Genomic DNA, 14883 nt, shown 5'->3' with positions numbered 1-14883 from the left:
GTGTGAGAGAGAGAGATAGTGAGTTAGTTTTAAAATTGTATTATATTGAATTGTTATTTTATTTAGTTGTCATTTATTTTAATCCATATCTATATGTTATGATAGCTTTTCATTTTCATTTATTAAATTGTAGTGGCAGTGATGTTCCTCCTTGAACTTGGAGCCTTTGGAAATCCATTTCTCCTGTCTTGTACACTTTGTACTTTCACTCCATTACATTTAAAGAGGGACATATATTTATCTTCTTTCACTAAATTACAAAATTTATCTGACAGCTTTCATTTCACTATTACTTACTGTTAAACAATTTAATATTTAAAATGTATTTAACATCACTTGAGTTGTGTTTGTACTTTACTTTGAATACTTTAAGTCCAGAAACATTGCCTACGAAATATTAAAAGTAACAGAAAATGACTATGCTCAAGTAATATCTAAACATTTGCATATAAAGTATGTACGATTAGCTATAATTACGCTGGTTACATATATCTCTCATCATAATGAGTACCTTTACCTGTTATATTTTGTTTTTCCTTATTATGCTTTTGCACTTTTACTTAGTAAAAAAAAAAAGTTAAACAGTATGTTCACTCTGTGGTACTGGTAAATAGATACAGACTTCATCAAACTAATAAAACTACAATTTATCTGCTAAAACTATGACCAAGGCTAGTTGCTTTTTCTGGAGCTACATGACAAAACTCCCATAGACTTAAAACGTGATTTTATTACAGCAAATCCATCCGAATCTCAACATCTTTCAAATAGCAGGTTAAACATACAAAAAGCTCACTTACTGTAACATACCTTGTTTTTTATTAAATATGTAAAAAGCAGGTCAAGTTATTCACAAATAAAATGCAAACATGCAACACGTTTTTTGGGGAATGCATCATGAGTGGGACATGAAAAAAAAACATTTACCATTCATTAATTTTTGACAGTACATGTTTACATTCCTTTTCCTTTACACAATAATATATAACTAAAGCATTATGGTGCACTGCCCAGTTCAATATTAGTTGATGAAATATTAAGAAAGGGTATACAATGTACTTACTGGAATATAGCATGGCAAATTGCTCAGTGAACAGACTCTCCCTAAGACCTGTGGTTAAAAAAAAATCTGAAATCTGAACAGACCACAAGTTCCAGCCGAGGTTCGAAACTGAAAAAATGCATCATAATAAGACTAATCCATAATAACGTTTTCTTCCTTCTCTACGTTTATGGCATACCAAGTTAACTATCACCAAACCAACGTGTATGGTGTGAATAAAACAATGTTGAGCACACTGATTATCTGAAATGTGGCAATATGTGAGGATAATTGACAATCATAAGATGGCGTAACTACATTTTATTCACAATTCTTAAATTGTATTGTCCTCCTTCACGAGGATGCAATGCAGAATCTCACACTATTCCTAAGGCTTAATAAAAATAATAATAATAAATATGGTGAGGGTCTATGGACAGATTGTCCAATATAGAGTCAAATGTCAGTGCAACATATGGAAGGAGGTTAAATAAGAGCTACTATGAGCCCTTTTAGGGCTTTGCTTATTGCATTCATGTGGTTAATATTGTTGATATGCAAAATAAAAAAACAAAATGAAAAAAGGACAGAAGCTGGGAAGTTAACACTTGCACTGACAGGTAACAGTTACCTGTCTAAGATTAAGCATTTTATCACGAGCACTGTAGGATTTGAATTGCTTTTCCACACACAGAGTCCTCAGGGAACTTCTGTGATGGTCTGAGCTCGTTCTGCTGGTGGAGGTCGTCACCAACAACCTGCCACAGCAGTTCACCAAAAGTCACAAAAAACATCGAACAGTGAGCAGAAGGATACAAAAAAATAAAAAAAACTGTGATGGTGCTTCTATTCAGGAAGTTGCTTCATGTGCTCAAGTCTTGGAGAGAACAAAAAGGATAAACCATGAGGAAAAAATTGAAATCCTTTAACAGTTCTCACATATTAAAAAAGGAGGGATGTAACTGATGGGAGGAGCGATGGCGGTCAGTATTCATCCTGCTCCTCCTTCTGATCATCTGGCGCCTCCTCGTGGGCTCGCTGGTCCACTTCCTGTCCGTCAGCCTCGGGCAGCTCTGCTCCCTCCTAAAAAAAAAGCGGGGGGGAACAGAGAAAGCTTAACACTGGTGTTACTGAATTACAGAGGTGGGAGTAAGTCATACATGTGCAAGTCATGAGTAAGTCTCAAGTCTTAACCTACAAGTCTCAAGCAAGACCCAAGTCACTGTGGTGAGAGTCAAGCAAGTCAAGTCAAGTCATTGCTCAGGTCAAGCAAGTCACAAGTCAAGTCATACGAAATTCAGATGAATAATCCCAGTGTCCGAATTTAAATCAGTTAAAAATATTGTGGTTATGAAAAGTTTAGTTTTATTTTCAACATAAATAGCAATGGAGAGTGGGGCTCTGAAATTATAACCCTAGTTCTAAAGGGCTCTAAAGTGAAAACAGGAGTACAACACAAACATTTAACATCAACATGTTAAGCCTCCTGCCCTGGCTCCCCTTCAGCAGGGTCACAGCATTTCTCCATGGTCTGTCTAAGGTGCTCCCATAAGACTCTGTCTCATTGTTTTCCTAACTGTGTCTTTGCACAGAGAGAAATATTGCATCAAAGCCAATACAACGGAATAGTGTATGTAACAGGGCGCGTGATATATATATATGTGTGTGTGTGTGTGTGTGTGTGTGTGTGTGTGTGTGTGTGTGTGTGTGTGTGTGTGTGTGTGTGTGTGTGTGTGTGTGTGTGTGTGTGTGTGAGAGCAGAGCACAAACACACACACACACACGCCTTGGTGACCGGACATCTCCTTCATAAAACGAGTAATAGGGGGATTAATCGGACAGTTCGATGTGTGTAGAGGTGTGTGTGTGTGTGTGTGTGTGTGTGTGTGTGTGTGTGTGTGTGTGTGTGTGTGTGTGTGTGTGTGTGTGTGTGTGTGTATAGAGGTGTGTGTGGTTAAAACGACGCTCTTCAGCTGTTCTAATGAAAGTAAACACAGTGAAGGCGTTGCGTAAAAGGCACAGCTCTTTGTACGCTGGTGCTGCACTTCTCAGGGGCGGAATTACACGTCCCACTGCCTCCTGGTGCTGTAGCGATTTCATGAAGTGAATGAGAGTCCGGGTTGAAGTCCTTTCGAGTCATCTGTCCCAAGTCAAGTCAAGTCTCAAGTCATGAATACCAAGTCAAAGTCAAGTCAAGCCTTTTACCAATGTTAGTCAAGCAAGTCTCAAGTCACAAGTCATGTGACTTGAGTCCCCCACCTCTGCTGAATTATGCTCATGATGTCGAACATGTGATTTCTAACAAAGACTTCTTATCTCTTTTAACCACACACTAACATTCACAAAATGTCCTTGGTATTCTCCGCTGCAAAGTCTTATAAAAGTCAGTGAAGATGAAGGTTTCCTGAATCCTGTTCAGATCTATCAAAGGTCTCAGACTGACCTGCTCGTCAGTAGAGTAGAGGACCTCCATTAGTCGATCCACAAACGGGGCGTTTTCTTCCCCCTGGTCCTGGCACAGCAGCTCCACCTCTCGCAGCTTGCTGAAGTAGTAATCCCTCTCCTTCTCCACTCCTTCCAGTGCCGATTTTAATGTGTTCATCTACAACAAAAACATTTCACATTCTTTTTTAGCATCAATATAAAAACACACACAATGTTGATGAGAGGCAGAAGGCAACAAGTAAGCGGATACAACATCAACTAGATCTGCCTTTCATTCTGATAAACGTTTGCATATTGAAAACCTAGATAAAAACACTTTAGTTTATAATAACCTATAACTAAAATGTATCATTTATTTTTTCAATGCTAATTCTGGTGATAATTCTCTGTAAGTTAATCAATACAAGTTAACCCTTTGTACATTGTACAACCTTACATGTTACATTGTTTTTGTAAAAAAACTAAAACATGATTCAAGTTGTCTCAAATGGCAAGTCACATGTAACCAGAGTAGTCAATTTAATCAATTAAAACTGTACCACTATCTCATTATTGCTTTTTAAAATGTGTCCTAGTGAGATAATATTAAAGCAACTCCTTCATGAAGCACATCATCTATTAAACAAGGTGTAAACAAATAGGTAACATCCATATTTAAAAAAAAAAAAAAATCATTAAAAAAAGTTAAGAAATGGTTGAAATAAAATCCAACAGTAAAGAACAGTGTAGATAAGACCAAAGCGCCTGTATAGAAATTTGCAGCAACATTTAATGACACAGTAGATCGTCCGCCTTATTGCATTTATTGAACCTGCCGAGTGGCCAGCAGAGGACATCCAATCCAATCATTTGAAAAACAAGAAGAGTTTGGGGATCTGAGTGTTGGTTTCCAGTCTCACAATGGTTGTGAAATTGATGTCTAACTATGAGAATGAAGCTTTACATCAACACACCTGCTCGGTAAGATGTGTGACCTGTGCTTCCAGTTCTTTCTCTCCTTTGGCAGGAGTCGATGTTGCCACAGCAGGGATCTTTTTGGCTGACGAGGGTCGGGATGTTGGTGTGGAGGACTTGGGGGTTGTTGAACTCGACCTTGACGCTCCTACAGCAGACAAAAGTTATTTTTAATCAGGAAGAGAAAACCGACCAACACAAAAGTAATTAAGTAAATAATAAAACAAAAATGGAGTCTTTGTTCTGACTTTGGAAGAACTTAAACATAACAATCAAAATACTACAGGTCAGGTATATAAGTATGAAAACATGCCCCTTTGTCTGCAAACATTTAACATATAGTTGCATAGACCAAGATGTGCATTTGAAGCTTACCTGCAGTAGGGGAGCTGGCTGCGTGGAGGGACTTCTTTGGCAGGTTGAAGATCTGCTCACCGGGGTCAGGGGGGGGGAGGGCATCCTGACCCTGTCTGGCTGCAACTGGGTCGTATTCTTTGCCGTCGTAATTGGCATCGAAGAACTTCTTAAACCACTGGACGAAATCAAGGTTGTCCTGAAATCTGCCTTTGACCAATTTCTCCACAGGAATAATCTGAATCAAAGGGGGAAGGAAAATAGGAACTGATGTAATTGACTGAAAACACAAAGTGTGGAGAAAAGATTGAAAGGAGAACGTTTTAGGAGGACTCACCTTATCCACATTCATCCGTTTGAAGGATGCCTGTAACAGTTTGAAGTTGTGAATGTACTCGTGCTCCAATTTAGCTTGGAACTTGACCTTCTTAAGACTGATGCAGCCAGGGAAGAGCAGATCCATGAACTGGCAGTAGGCAGCTCCTAGAGATGGAAGAAAATGTTGGTTGATTACATAATCTCTGGCTTGAAGATTAGAAGACTAGAGTCCAGATATAGGCCAAGTTTCATTGTGCCTTCCTTTGCACGACAAAAATCCACTCTGATAAAAGGGGGGAAAAAACGGCAGCCTTTTCTATCAATGACCCCGTTTCCTTCAAAAGAAATGAGTAATAAAACTTGGGTTGATTTCGGACTCTGCGTGTCTGGTCTTGTGTACAACCTTAAACCAGTTTCATGTTATGCTAGCCAACAAAAAAAATAGCTTACATCAGCAACCGGTACCATGGCGTCACAACGATAGGTTTAATATCAAACTAGTTCAGACATTTCTACACTGGCCCAACCCTACTATTAGTGTAGAATCTTGGTAACATGGCTAACAGTAGCAGAAGCCTAGGTAAAGCTTTATCTGCTTTAAAAAGAGGTCACCAGCTTACCCATGAGATAAAACACACACAACCCCAACAAGAGAGCACATAAGAGGTCATCTACATCAACCAAGCAGCTTAAACCTAAAGAAAAGGGGTGCTTCTGTTGTGTTTCTATGGGCTGAGACTGATTTAAATTGGATTACTTGGTAACAGCATGAGAACACAGCAGGCTACACATTTATTTATAGACTCTACCAGAATGCTTCCACAGGTTGCTTTAAGTGCCAGCTTACACAGATTCATTTGAACCATGTGCTCTACAGGAAAAGATGCAAAACATTCAAGCGATCTCAAAACAGCTTCTTTGACACGCGCAGAGGGGGGAAGAGGAGAGAGAGAAGTGTGTGATTGTGTAATTACCTGAGGAGAGCTGCTCCACTTTCGTATAGTTTAGGCAGAACATGTCGTTAATCCAGGCAGTGATGTCATGCCTGCTCATAGTCTCCTGGGTTATTGAGGTAGAATATACGTTGACCGCCATCCCCCAACTGCAAAAGAGAAACAACAACACTTAAAAACAAAAGCAATGCATCAAATATGCCTTTTACTCATGACTTAAGTTAGTTATTACCAACATTTTTGCTGAGGATTTTCTGCAGATCGTTTAATCAATTGTATATTCACAGACTTTAACGATACAATAATTAACTACACAACCAATCATGCACTGCATTATGGTAACAATGTGTTAGTAGGTCCCTTTTATTGCTTACTTTGGATCTCTTTTTAGTTCATTATCAGTCAATTAAAATAGCATTCTGCATATTTTGTGAAAATCACCTTTGCCAGCTAGGTTTTAAGAGTCCTTGTAGGCCCTCTTTCAATTTGAGCCTTTAATCTGATTTTACCTTCATGCTAAAGAGAAGCCGTACCAAAGTTGGATTAGTCGGCATGTTATTTGACTTGCTTGCTTCCAGGGAACCTGTCCCACTGAAACAAGGGATATTCAGGCCTAAACACCAAAAGCATACCATGTGCCAAAAAGTGCATCCGAGATTTCCTTAAACCACAGATTAAGCCGTTACACTTACAAAGCATGGCCACAACACAATTAATTGATGCATACAATTTCATTGTGTTAACACTTAGTGACAGAAACATTGATCAGCCAGGCCAAATTGAATATAGACCACCAGAACATCTCGACCCATTTTTGCCAGCAATTGTGTTGACAGTGCCAAGAAAATCTATAAATGTATTAGTTAGTTTACCAAAAGCTTGTTTGAAGGTTGCATTTCAACATGTGTTTTGCATTACAAAAATGCAGGGTATGATTGTGAAGGTCAGTCCTTTAAAGCCCATTTAGCAAATGACTTGGACATGCACACTCCATATATAATAAGTACGTAGTAATCAGTAATACTCATCACATAGATTCATTTAAGTGTGCATTCCTCTGTAAATCTTTAAACAGAAATGGACCATTTCTCATCTTAATTCAATGATAGAGACCAGCTGCATTAAAAACGCCCCTCTCCATTGGTTTATGGCAGCAACTGATATGGCGTTAAATCATGCTAAATCATCCTCATCCCTATGCAACATCCCATCCGAGACCAGACTACGCAGTGAAATAATAATAGTAACCCCTCAGCGTTAAAGTTAGGTTATCGCAGCACTGCAGGAGCAGATCCTCGTCTGACTGTTTTTCTCTGGGAAGGAGGGAAGGAAGGAAGGAAAGTGGGCCAGCCGATGTCATGTCAACAAAGCGGATGTATGTGCTGCCTGCTAGCATGCTTTGTTAGCCCGGCAGGGATAGCCAGCCGACACCGGGGCTGGGCTGATGCCTTAATTCAAACACGGGAGGGGGGGGGATCGGGCTCGTGCAGCAGGGCGTAGGGGGGTCCTACACATGAAAACACCCCCGTTTACACACCAATCGTGATATTAGGGATGATTATTTAGCTGTGTCATTTCACGATTGGAAGATACTAGCAGCAGCAGGGGCGGATCTGTGTATTCTTGTCATGTAATAAGCGATCCACTCCTGCAAAAATGTACCAGTGCCATTGCGCACCATAATATTTCACACCATTACACGGCTTCCAAATATATTTATAGGTGCTACAGACCAGCATAAGAAGCTAGCCTAATTTACGCCACATACAGAAAGCTAACATGACAGGAGACTGAGAGACAACAGGGGGAAAATAGCGGATGGGTGCAAAGCAAAAATCCAAACACACGACGAGGAGGCCGGAATGCAGGTTTCTATCTGCAGCAGTGTGTTTATGATCTTCCTTAAATCAAACATGAGATTAAAATGCGGATCATGACACTGATTTACCTGTAGGCGCGCTCTCCTCGCACTGTATTTTTCCTGTAAGGAATGATGTTGGTTCCGTTGTCCGGGACGATGTCGTTGTTATTCTCTCCATTTGGGGAAAGGGCTTGGGTGGGACCGGGCATTTGGGTCTCTAAAAATGTTGAACAGATACTCTGTTCTCTCTCTGGCCAAGAAACAAAAAACGATGCAAATGCTAGGAAATTGTCGCACCTTCGGGTCTCGTTGCTCTCTGTCTGCTTATTCTTCTCAAATCTCTGCCCTGATGACGTCGCTGCACTCTGTACCACGTGACTGATGGGGTTGGCTGCCTGTTCCTTATGGTGGGGTATTTCAGTAAACCAAAATGATATTGATCGTTTGAGTGCTTCCAACAAAAAAGAAAAAGCATTATCCCAGATCAGATCAATGCCTGCCGATTAGGAGATGCAGATCAACTCAGTGACAGCTCATAAAGGCTCACAGACAATAGCCAATGATTCTGATCAAAAGGGAAATGCAGCCCACCCAGTTTCACATTCAAATCTTTAGGTGATTATGGGATTACAACAACAGACATATAAAAGAAAACACAAGCAGATCCTAATAGATAGATAGAAGTGGCGCTGATGTAATGATTGCAACACATGGAAGTATAGCCAAATGTTCTGATTACTAGCCATATGGAACTTTTTTAAACAGCTGTTTAACACTTTAGGATTTTAACAATGAGTTCATAATTTAATTAGTAGAAATCTAATGGCCAATTATTTTGATAATCGACTAATTGTTCAAGTAATTTTCATTCAAAAATAGCACACAATGCTTTTTTTAAGCCCTCAAATCTGAACATTTCCTGCTTTTCTCTGTTTAAATCTTATCTAACTGAATGACTGTGGCTTTGGACTGACCAAACGAGACAGCAATTATTCCCATTTGATTAGCTGGAACCATTAGTAAATAACTGTGGGTGATAAATGGCTTATAGAATTAAATTATTATTAAAGTTGTGGCCAAACTATTTTCTGTCAACCAACAAATGAATGGACTGACTATAAATTAGGGCTGCTCGATTATGGCAAAAATCATAATCTCGATTATTTGGGTCAATAATTGTAATTGCGATTATTAAATGGGATTATTCATTGACTTTGAAAATATCCATTTATTGGAGAAAAAAAATGTTGAACAGTATGTTTTTAACAGTTGATTACCCTGAACTTTAAGCATAATTCAACTGAAAAACCAAAAAAAAATAAAAAAAATAATTGTTTTATTTTGATTACGTTGTTTTCGTAATCGTTGAAAGCCATAATCGTGATTAAAATATGATTAATTGAGCAGCCCTACTATAAATGATGTAATCATCATGTAAATGTGGTTCTAAATATCCAGTAGGAAAGTAACAAGTTGCTTTATCATTTAGACAAAGATCTAAATTCAACACACATGCGGTTGTGTTGCAGACTGTGGTAGCTCAGATATTTCCTGTTTGTGTTGTTCTTATATTGTAAATCACTGCTTTTGTTTTGTTTTGTTTTGTATTTACCGCAGAGCTGCCTCTTTGAATGGCTGAGAGGTTTCCATGGCTCTTCTTTTGGCTTTGACTTTCAGAGAGAAATCTTGAAAACAATTAAAGAGATATACTAACAATGATTGATGTACAACTAGTTTAGAAAATTCTCCATTTTGCTGCAGATGTCATTTATGTCTTCATGATTAAATACCTTAGCCGAATCATTTGATACAGATGAAATGTATTTGACTTATATTGAAAACTTAAACATTATACATTGGCTAAAGCTATTAGATCCTTAGACATTTCAAATGTACTCCAATTCTGTTATTTGTTGTACACCATGTTATTGTTTGAATTAAAAAATATAAACTGCAAATGTTATAATACAAATAATAACATGTATTCTATTTTTAAGTTATAAAAAACGTAGAGAAAAATACACTGTTTGTTTCGAGTCTTGTGCTTTATTTAAAGGCAATCCTCCACTACAACTTATTTTGCTCATTCGAAAATAAAATGTATATTTTTGTCAAATAGTGAGACCGCCAACAATTCCCATAAATGTCCCATAAATCATTACACATCTGATTTTAAACATCTCTATATAAATAAAGGTCCACTCAGTCCAAGTCTAAACACGTTAGTAATCAGTGGTAAGGAACCATTGAACATGCTTGATGGAAAAGTGATGTGACAACACAGGCAGCTCCCTGACAGCTCTCAGCAACATAGCTATGATGTTTCTGTACAGGAATCCTATGCATGAAGCATGTCCAGACAATCATATGTCCTCCAACTGTAGCTTCGCCCCTGGCAGCAAGGGCCTCTGGGAAAGGTGCAGCATTTCTGATGCTCTTAAATTTTACTGCCTTGAGTTTTCCCCCCTGATAGTCCTTTAAGTGAAACGTAAAAACAAAGACAGTCAAGAAAATGCAGTTACAGACTTTGAGATCAATACAATGATAGCATCACTATCAGTACTGAGTCAACATTCTTGGTAATATTTGACACTTGTATGTGTGTCAGTTTGTCCTGTGTTGTTTGGGTCAGGATGAGCCCCACAACAGTCCTAGAGTCAGCCAAGTCCCTTGTGTAATGGTTGTGACGAAAACAATTTGCAGTCCACAAATAAAAACACTTTATTTAAAAATAACTTGGTGAACAAACGGATTTAAAACGGAGGTATAATTGTGTATAAAACAGTTGGAAGTCTGTCTTTAATGTTTAGTAAGTAAACCAATAGGGCAAGGGTTGCGTATTAGACAATGATATGTAACAAAAGGTAGGCATACGACGAGGCAGCACTTTGTTTTGGATCTTTTGGTTCAAATACTCAAAACCCTGCCTTAGTGGAAAGGAAACATCTTTAAACAATGATTATTAACAAAGATTTATTTCCAAAGTGTACACATCGACCTCTAAATGCAGTGCCAGCTGTTACTTTTTAAGTCAAAATGTCAACTACAAATCAAAACTGTCCATCCCTGCTTTTAAAGTTGGGTAAGGGATGCCTTTTACTCTCAACATTTGGTCACCATCTGTGCACTTACTAAAAACTCTTCCTCTGGTGCCACCCTCAGGCCAAAGTTGAAGTCACTTTTTCTCTACAACTTACTAGCTTTTACAGAAAGCATACAGCGCACTCTTGATCTCTGTTAAAATGCAGATAAATGTCCAACGAAGTCTGATTATTTGATCCAATAACAATGGCCACCATTAAATGGATCTATAAGAACCAGTAAATGTGATTTGAACTATTATGGTTTTCCTTTCTCCATACTGTATGTGTATTGTGTAACCACAGCTTCATGAAGTCGCATTCTGTTAATCATTAAAAACATTTTCAAAATTCCAAAGGGTGTTTTATTATGAAATGATGGCAATCATTTTCATAATCACTATGATTTATTCAGCTTAAACTAATCACACAGGAGCTTTAAAGTCACATGTCAGCAAAGAGGATGCATGTGCCATGGATTGACTGCAACAGTTCAGCCCTATATTAATATGTGTGCCTTCAAGCTATGTGTTTAAATATCTGAAAGTCTTGGGGAAAGAAATCAAGGCAAGTGTGTGAATGATTGATATATATCTCGTGTAGTTATATTTCATGTGTGGATAAACAGGATCCTTTGACTCTACTGGATCAAAAAAGCGTTCTTTGGTCTTTTGATGAATTCCTGCTGAGCCAAACAAAAGGCAAGTGCTAATCTCATTAACTGAACAAACTGTGGCGTGGACTCATGTCTCCACTAAGAACCAAAGCATGCTGTGCTGTTCTTCTACTACATTAATGCTACGGGCCTTTTCAGACTGTTAAGTGACAAATGATCCATATTGTTCTCTTTACAATTAGATGAGAGAATACACAGAGGTCTGCTTTGTCTCTGGCAGCAAGCAGCAAACAAGTGACAATGTCCAACTTGAGTGGCAGCTGGAAGTCCGAAGGCTCTGTGCTTGTTCAGATGAGCAGGATTTGCATTCCAAATTCACTGATAAGATGGATGGCAAAGCTAGTGTGAGGCTGTCACTGAAATGAACTTTTCAGTCTGATGGGCACTTAGGTAAAGCATGCATGCCTTGTTCAAAATAAATGGTCAGACTGTGAAGCCTAAGATTTAAAGTATTTAAATAGTAGACCCTATGGACGACACATGCCCTCACAGACAAAGGCCGGGTTTGGAACTTAAACTTGTGTAGGGGTTTTACTCTTAACAACAAGCTAGCATTTATATTAAAAAAATGAAAAGCCAAATACTGTATCTCTCCGGGCAGTTAGACTAAAACAGCAGTTTCCTTGTTTTATGTACTGGTCAGAATAGGAAATACAATCGCAGTCCAGTATTGAGTCAAGAATATCAATTATTATTATTAGATGGCATAACTCTACCTGGTTTCAAATACAATGTTTATGGAGTTTACCAGGCTGAAAAATAATCTATCAGGAATGTTAGGAACATATTTAACTGGTCAATGCAGTACACGGCCTGATGACGTTGCACTATGTTGCAGCAAAAAGCGAGTCAGGTTCCACTTTTTTGCCCAAATACCCCATGTCTGAAATGAATTATGGTGTGTATGCCTGTCTGAACATGACCTTAAATGTGTCAGGACTGTTTAGCTATAGAAAATATGAAGTTATACTATTTGCAGGTGTAAATAAAATGAGAAAATAAAAGGCCTGCCAAATGGTTTGTAAATTCCAATGCTGTAATTTTTGTAAACAGTTTCCTTAACATGTATATGATGCATTCTTTGGAATAGAGTAGGTTTGGGTAGTTAGGATAAATCAAGTGGGTAAAAGACTAGAACACAGCAGGATAATCTAACTGTTACTGGTGCTGTGTTTCCTTCAGGTTTGTGTTGCTTGATGTACAGTCTCTGTGCATGCCGGCTACATTATAAATAAACCAATGGTCCTTTGGGACATAAGCTCTTTCCATTAGAGGAAAAACAGAGCTTTGTTTGCTCTCTCCCTTCATATCTCAGCAGGCTTTCTCTTGCACTGGCTACTCAAGTGGGTGGGTGAGAGGGGGGGCAGCTCCACCCAAAAAACACCCTCAATATTTTAAAAATATCAGTGTCTCAGTGTTGTCCTGATTAGCAGGTTACAATGTGTGTTTGCAAGGTGTTTTAGGTTATTATTCAGGAAGCATAATATTTGACAAAAGGAGTTTTACAGTCAGGGCCGGGGTGTGCACAAACACTTTCAGGGGAACCTCATAACCAAACTGAGGGTGGGGAGGACCAAAAAGGATGGAGCACAGATCTCAAATATCACATCTTTTAAGCAGTTACTTAAAATACTACGTGTGTAATAAAAGTTGCCTTGTACAATACAAAAAGGGCAATTTTGCACCCAAGACAAAAGAGGTCCATGGTCTCCCCCCTCTACTTCTCGCGTGTCCTCAGTGTACGCCACTGCGTAGTAAAAGCTCTAACTGAGGAAAGCACGAGACAGCATTGTTAATTTCACAATACTGTTTATAAAGCAACTCCGTAACGAAGCAGCTAGCTGCAGACAGTGAATCTCGTGAAAGAAGCTAACTCAGCTTCGTGTCCGGAATGACAGCTAAAAGGAGAAACGATGATTGGAAAGCAAGGCTACTACACAGTGAAATGGAATAGCAAATGAGAAAGGACTGTCTTTGCACTACGCACGTTGCTCACAGTGACGGTGGTATATCTTGTTCAGCTAACCGCCAACTTACAGCAAGCTAATTTTGCTCCTGCCAAGTGCCAACAGTTAGTCAGAACAGTGACAGCCGACATATGCCCTGACCCTGGACTACATCACCGTGCGAACCACCGACAGACACGTAGAAATGCACTGGTTTTGGCCTCTGCACAACATTTGGCACGTATTAAACAAATTAACCATTGAATTTCTCAAATTAGACTCACCAGTGAACTCCGCTCCGCAGGTTAGAAGGTGTTAAAAAAGCAGTTTTCCGGCTGAGTCACCCCACCCTCATATGCCAATTCTCACTACGCGATGAGTGGAGAGCTGGGATCTGATTGGACCATGCTTCATCGGTGTGGGAGCTCATTGGCCCGCTACTGACATCTGTCGTAATGTTGACCAATCACGCCTTGATGCGTTGATCATACGGAACATCCGTCATCTTTCCGTCTTGTCGCTCCGTGTCAAATCACTTTCCACGATGAAAGTAAACCAACATATTTTCTCAACTAATTATAGTATTTATTAAACACAAGATTGACTCAATCCACCATAATTCAGAAATATTTTCCTTCCAAAACAAAAGTATTAAAAATATAACAACAATTAACAAAGAATACAAAAATAAGAATTATATCTATTAATATTATAAATATTATTATATTAATGATGATAGTGATGACAATAACATTAATCTCTGTTTGCAGCTTCTTCAAAGTCAAGATTTGCTGCTCTGTCTATGTTTTTTATGATTTAAAGTTGAACATGTGAGTATTTTTGTGACTATTTGTCAGACAAAACTTGTGTATTGCATAGGCTACCTTTAGCGATTTTAATTTTTGTGACTGTCCTTTTCTTTTTAAATATGGGCATTATGTATGAACTGGTTTTAAATTCCTGTCTAAAAAAATCCACATGAAGTCTAAGGGCCTTTCTAATACAGCAAACTCAAGATTTCTTTAAAAAAGTACGCTTCCTATTTATTTATTTTAGATCATCCAAATTCTAAGCAAGGAAAAAGTGCACCAAGTTCTCCTCTGATGTTTAGCTGCTGTGCTGGCACAACTGCATTCCTCCTGTTTGAACACCAGGGCGCAGTAATGCACTGGATAAAAGACAAAATATATTTGGTAGAGGCTTGGTATGAAATGAATCTCTAAATAGCTGCTTTGCTGACTGTACTGATACAGT

The 14883-nt window shown here is 38.6% G+C and overlaps 1 protein-coding gene across 3 annotated transcripts; it reads right to left on the bottom strand.

Moving 5' to 3' along the window:
* Positions 1-712: 712 nt before the first annotated feature.
* mapre2 (microtubule-associated protein, RP/EB family, member 2) lies at positions 713-14019 on the bottom strand. 3 transcript variants are annotated; one of them, XM_079647773.1, is made up of 8 exons: positions 8225-8328; positions 8015-8144; positions 6088-6215; positions 5133-5278; positions 4817-5033; positions 4441-4589; positions 3486-3644; positions 713-2125 (listed from the first exon to the last, which is right to left on the bottom strand). In XM_079647773.1, the coding sequence occupies exons 2-8, from the start codon at positions 8134-8136 to the stop codon at positions 2027-2029; spliced, it is 1020 nt and encodes a 339-aa protein (XP_079503899.1). In that variant the 5' UTR covers positions 8137-8144; positions 8225-8328; the 3' UTR covers positions 713-2026. The 3 variants fall into 3 exon arrangements, with proteins under 3 accessions (XP_079503899.1, XP_079503900.1, XP_079503901.1); XM_079647774.1 differs by lacking the exons at positions 8015-8144; positions 8225-8328 and adding an exon at positions 13914-14019; XM_079647775.1 differs by having other exon boundaries at positions 8015-8290.
* Between the last annotated feature and the right edge of the window lie 864 nt (positions 14020-14883).

The sequence above is a fragment of the Notothenia rossii genome (genome assembly GCF_949606895.1).
Source record: "Notothenia rossii genome assembly, chromosome: 9".
NCBI classification, from domain to species: Eukaryota; Metazoa; Chordata; class Actinopteri; order Perciformes; family Nototheniidae; genus Notothenia; species Notothenia rossii.
The sequence above is the reverse complement of the archived record's forward strand: the minus strand, read 5'-3'. Positions and strand labels throughout refer to the sequence as shown.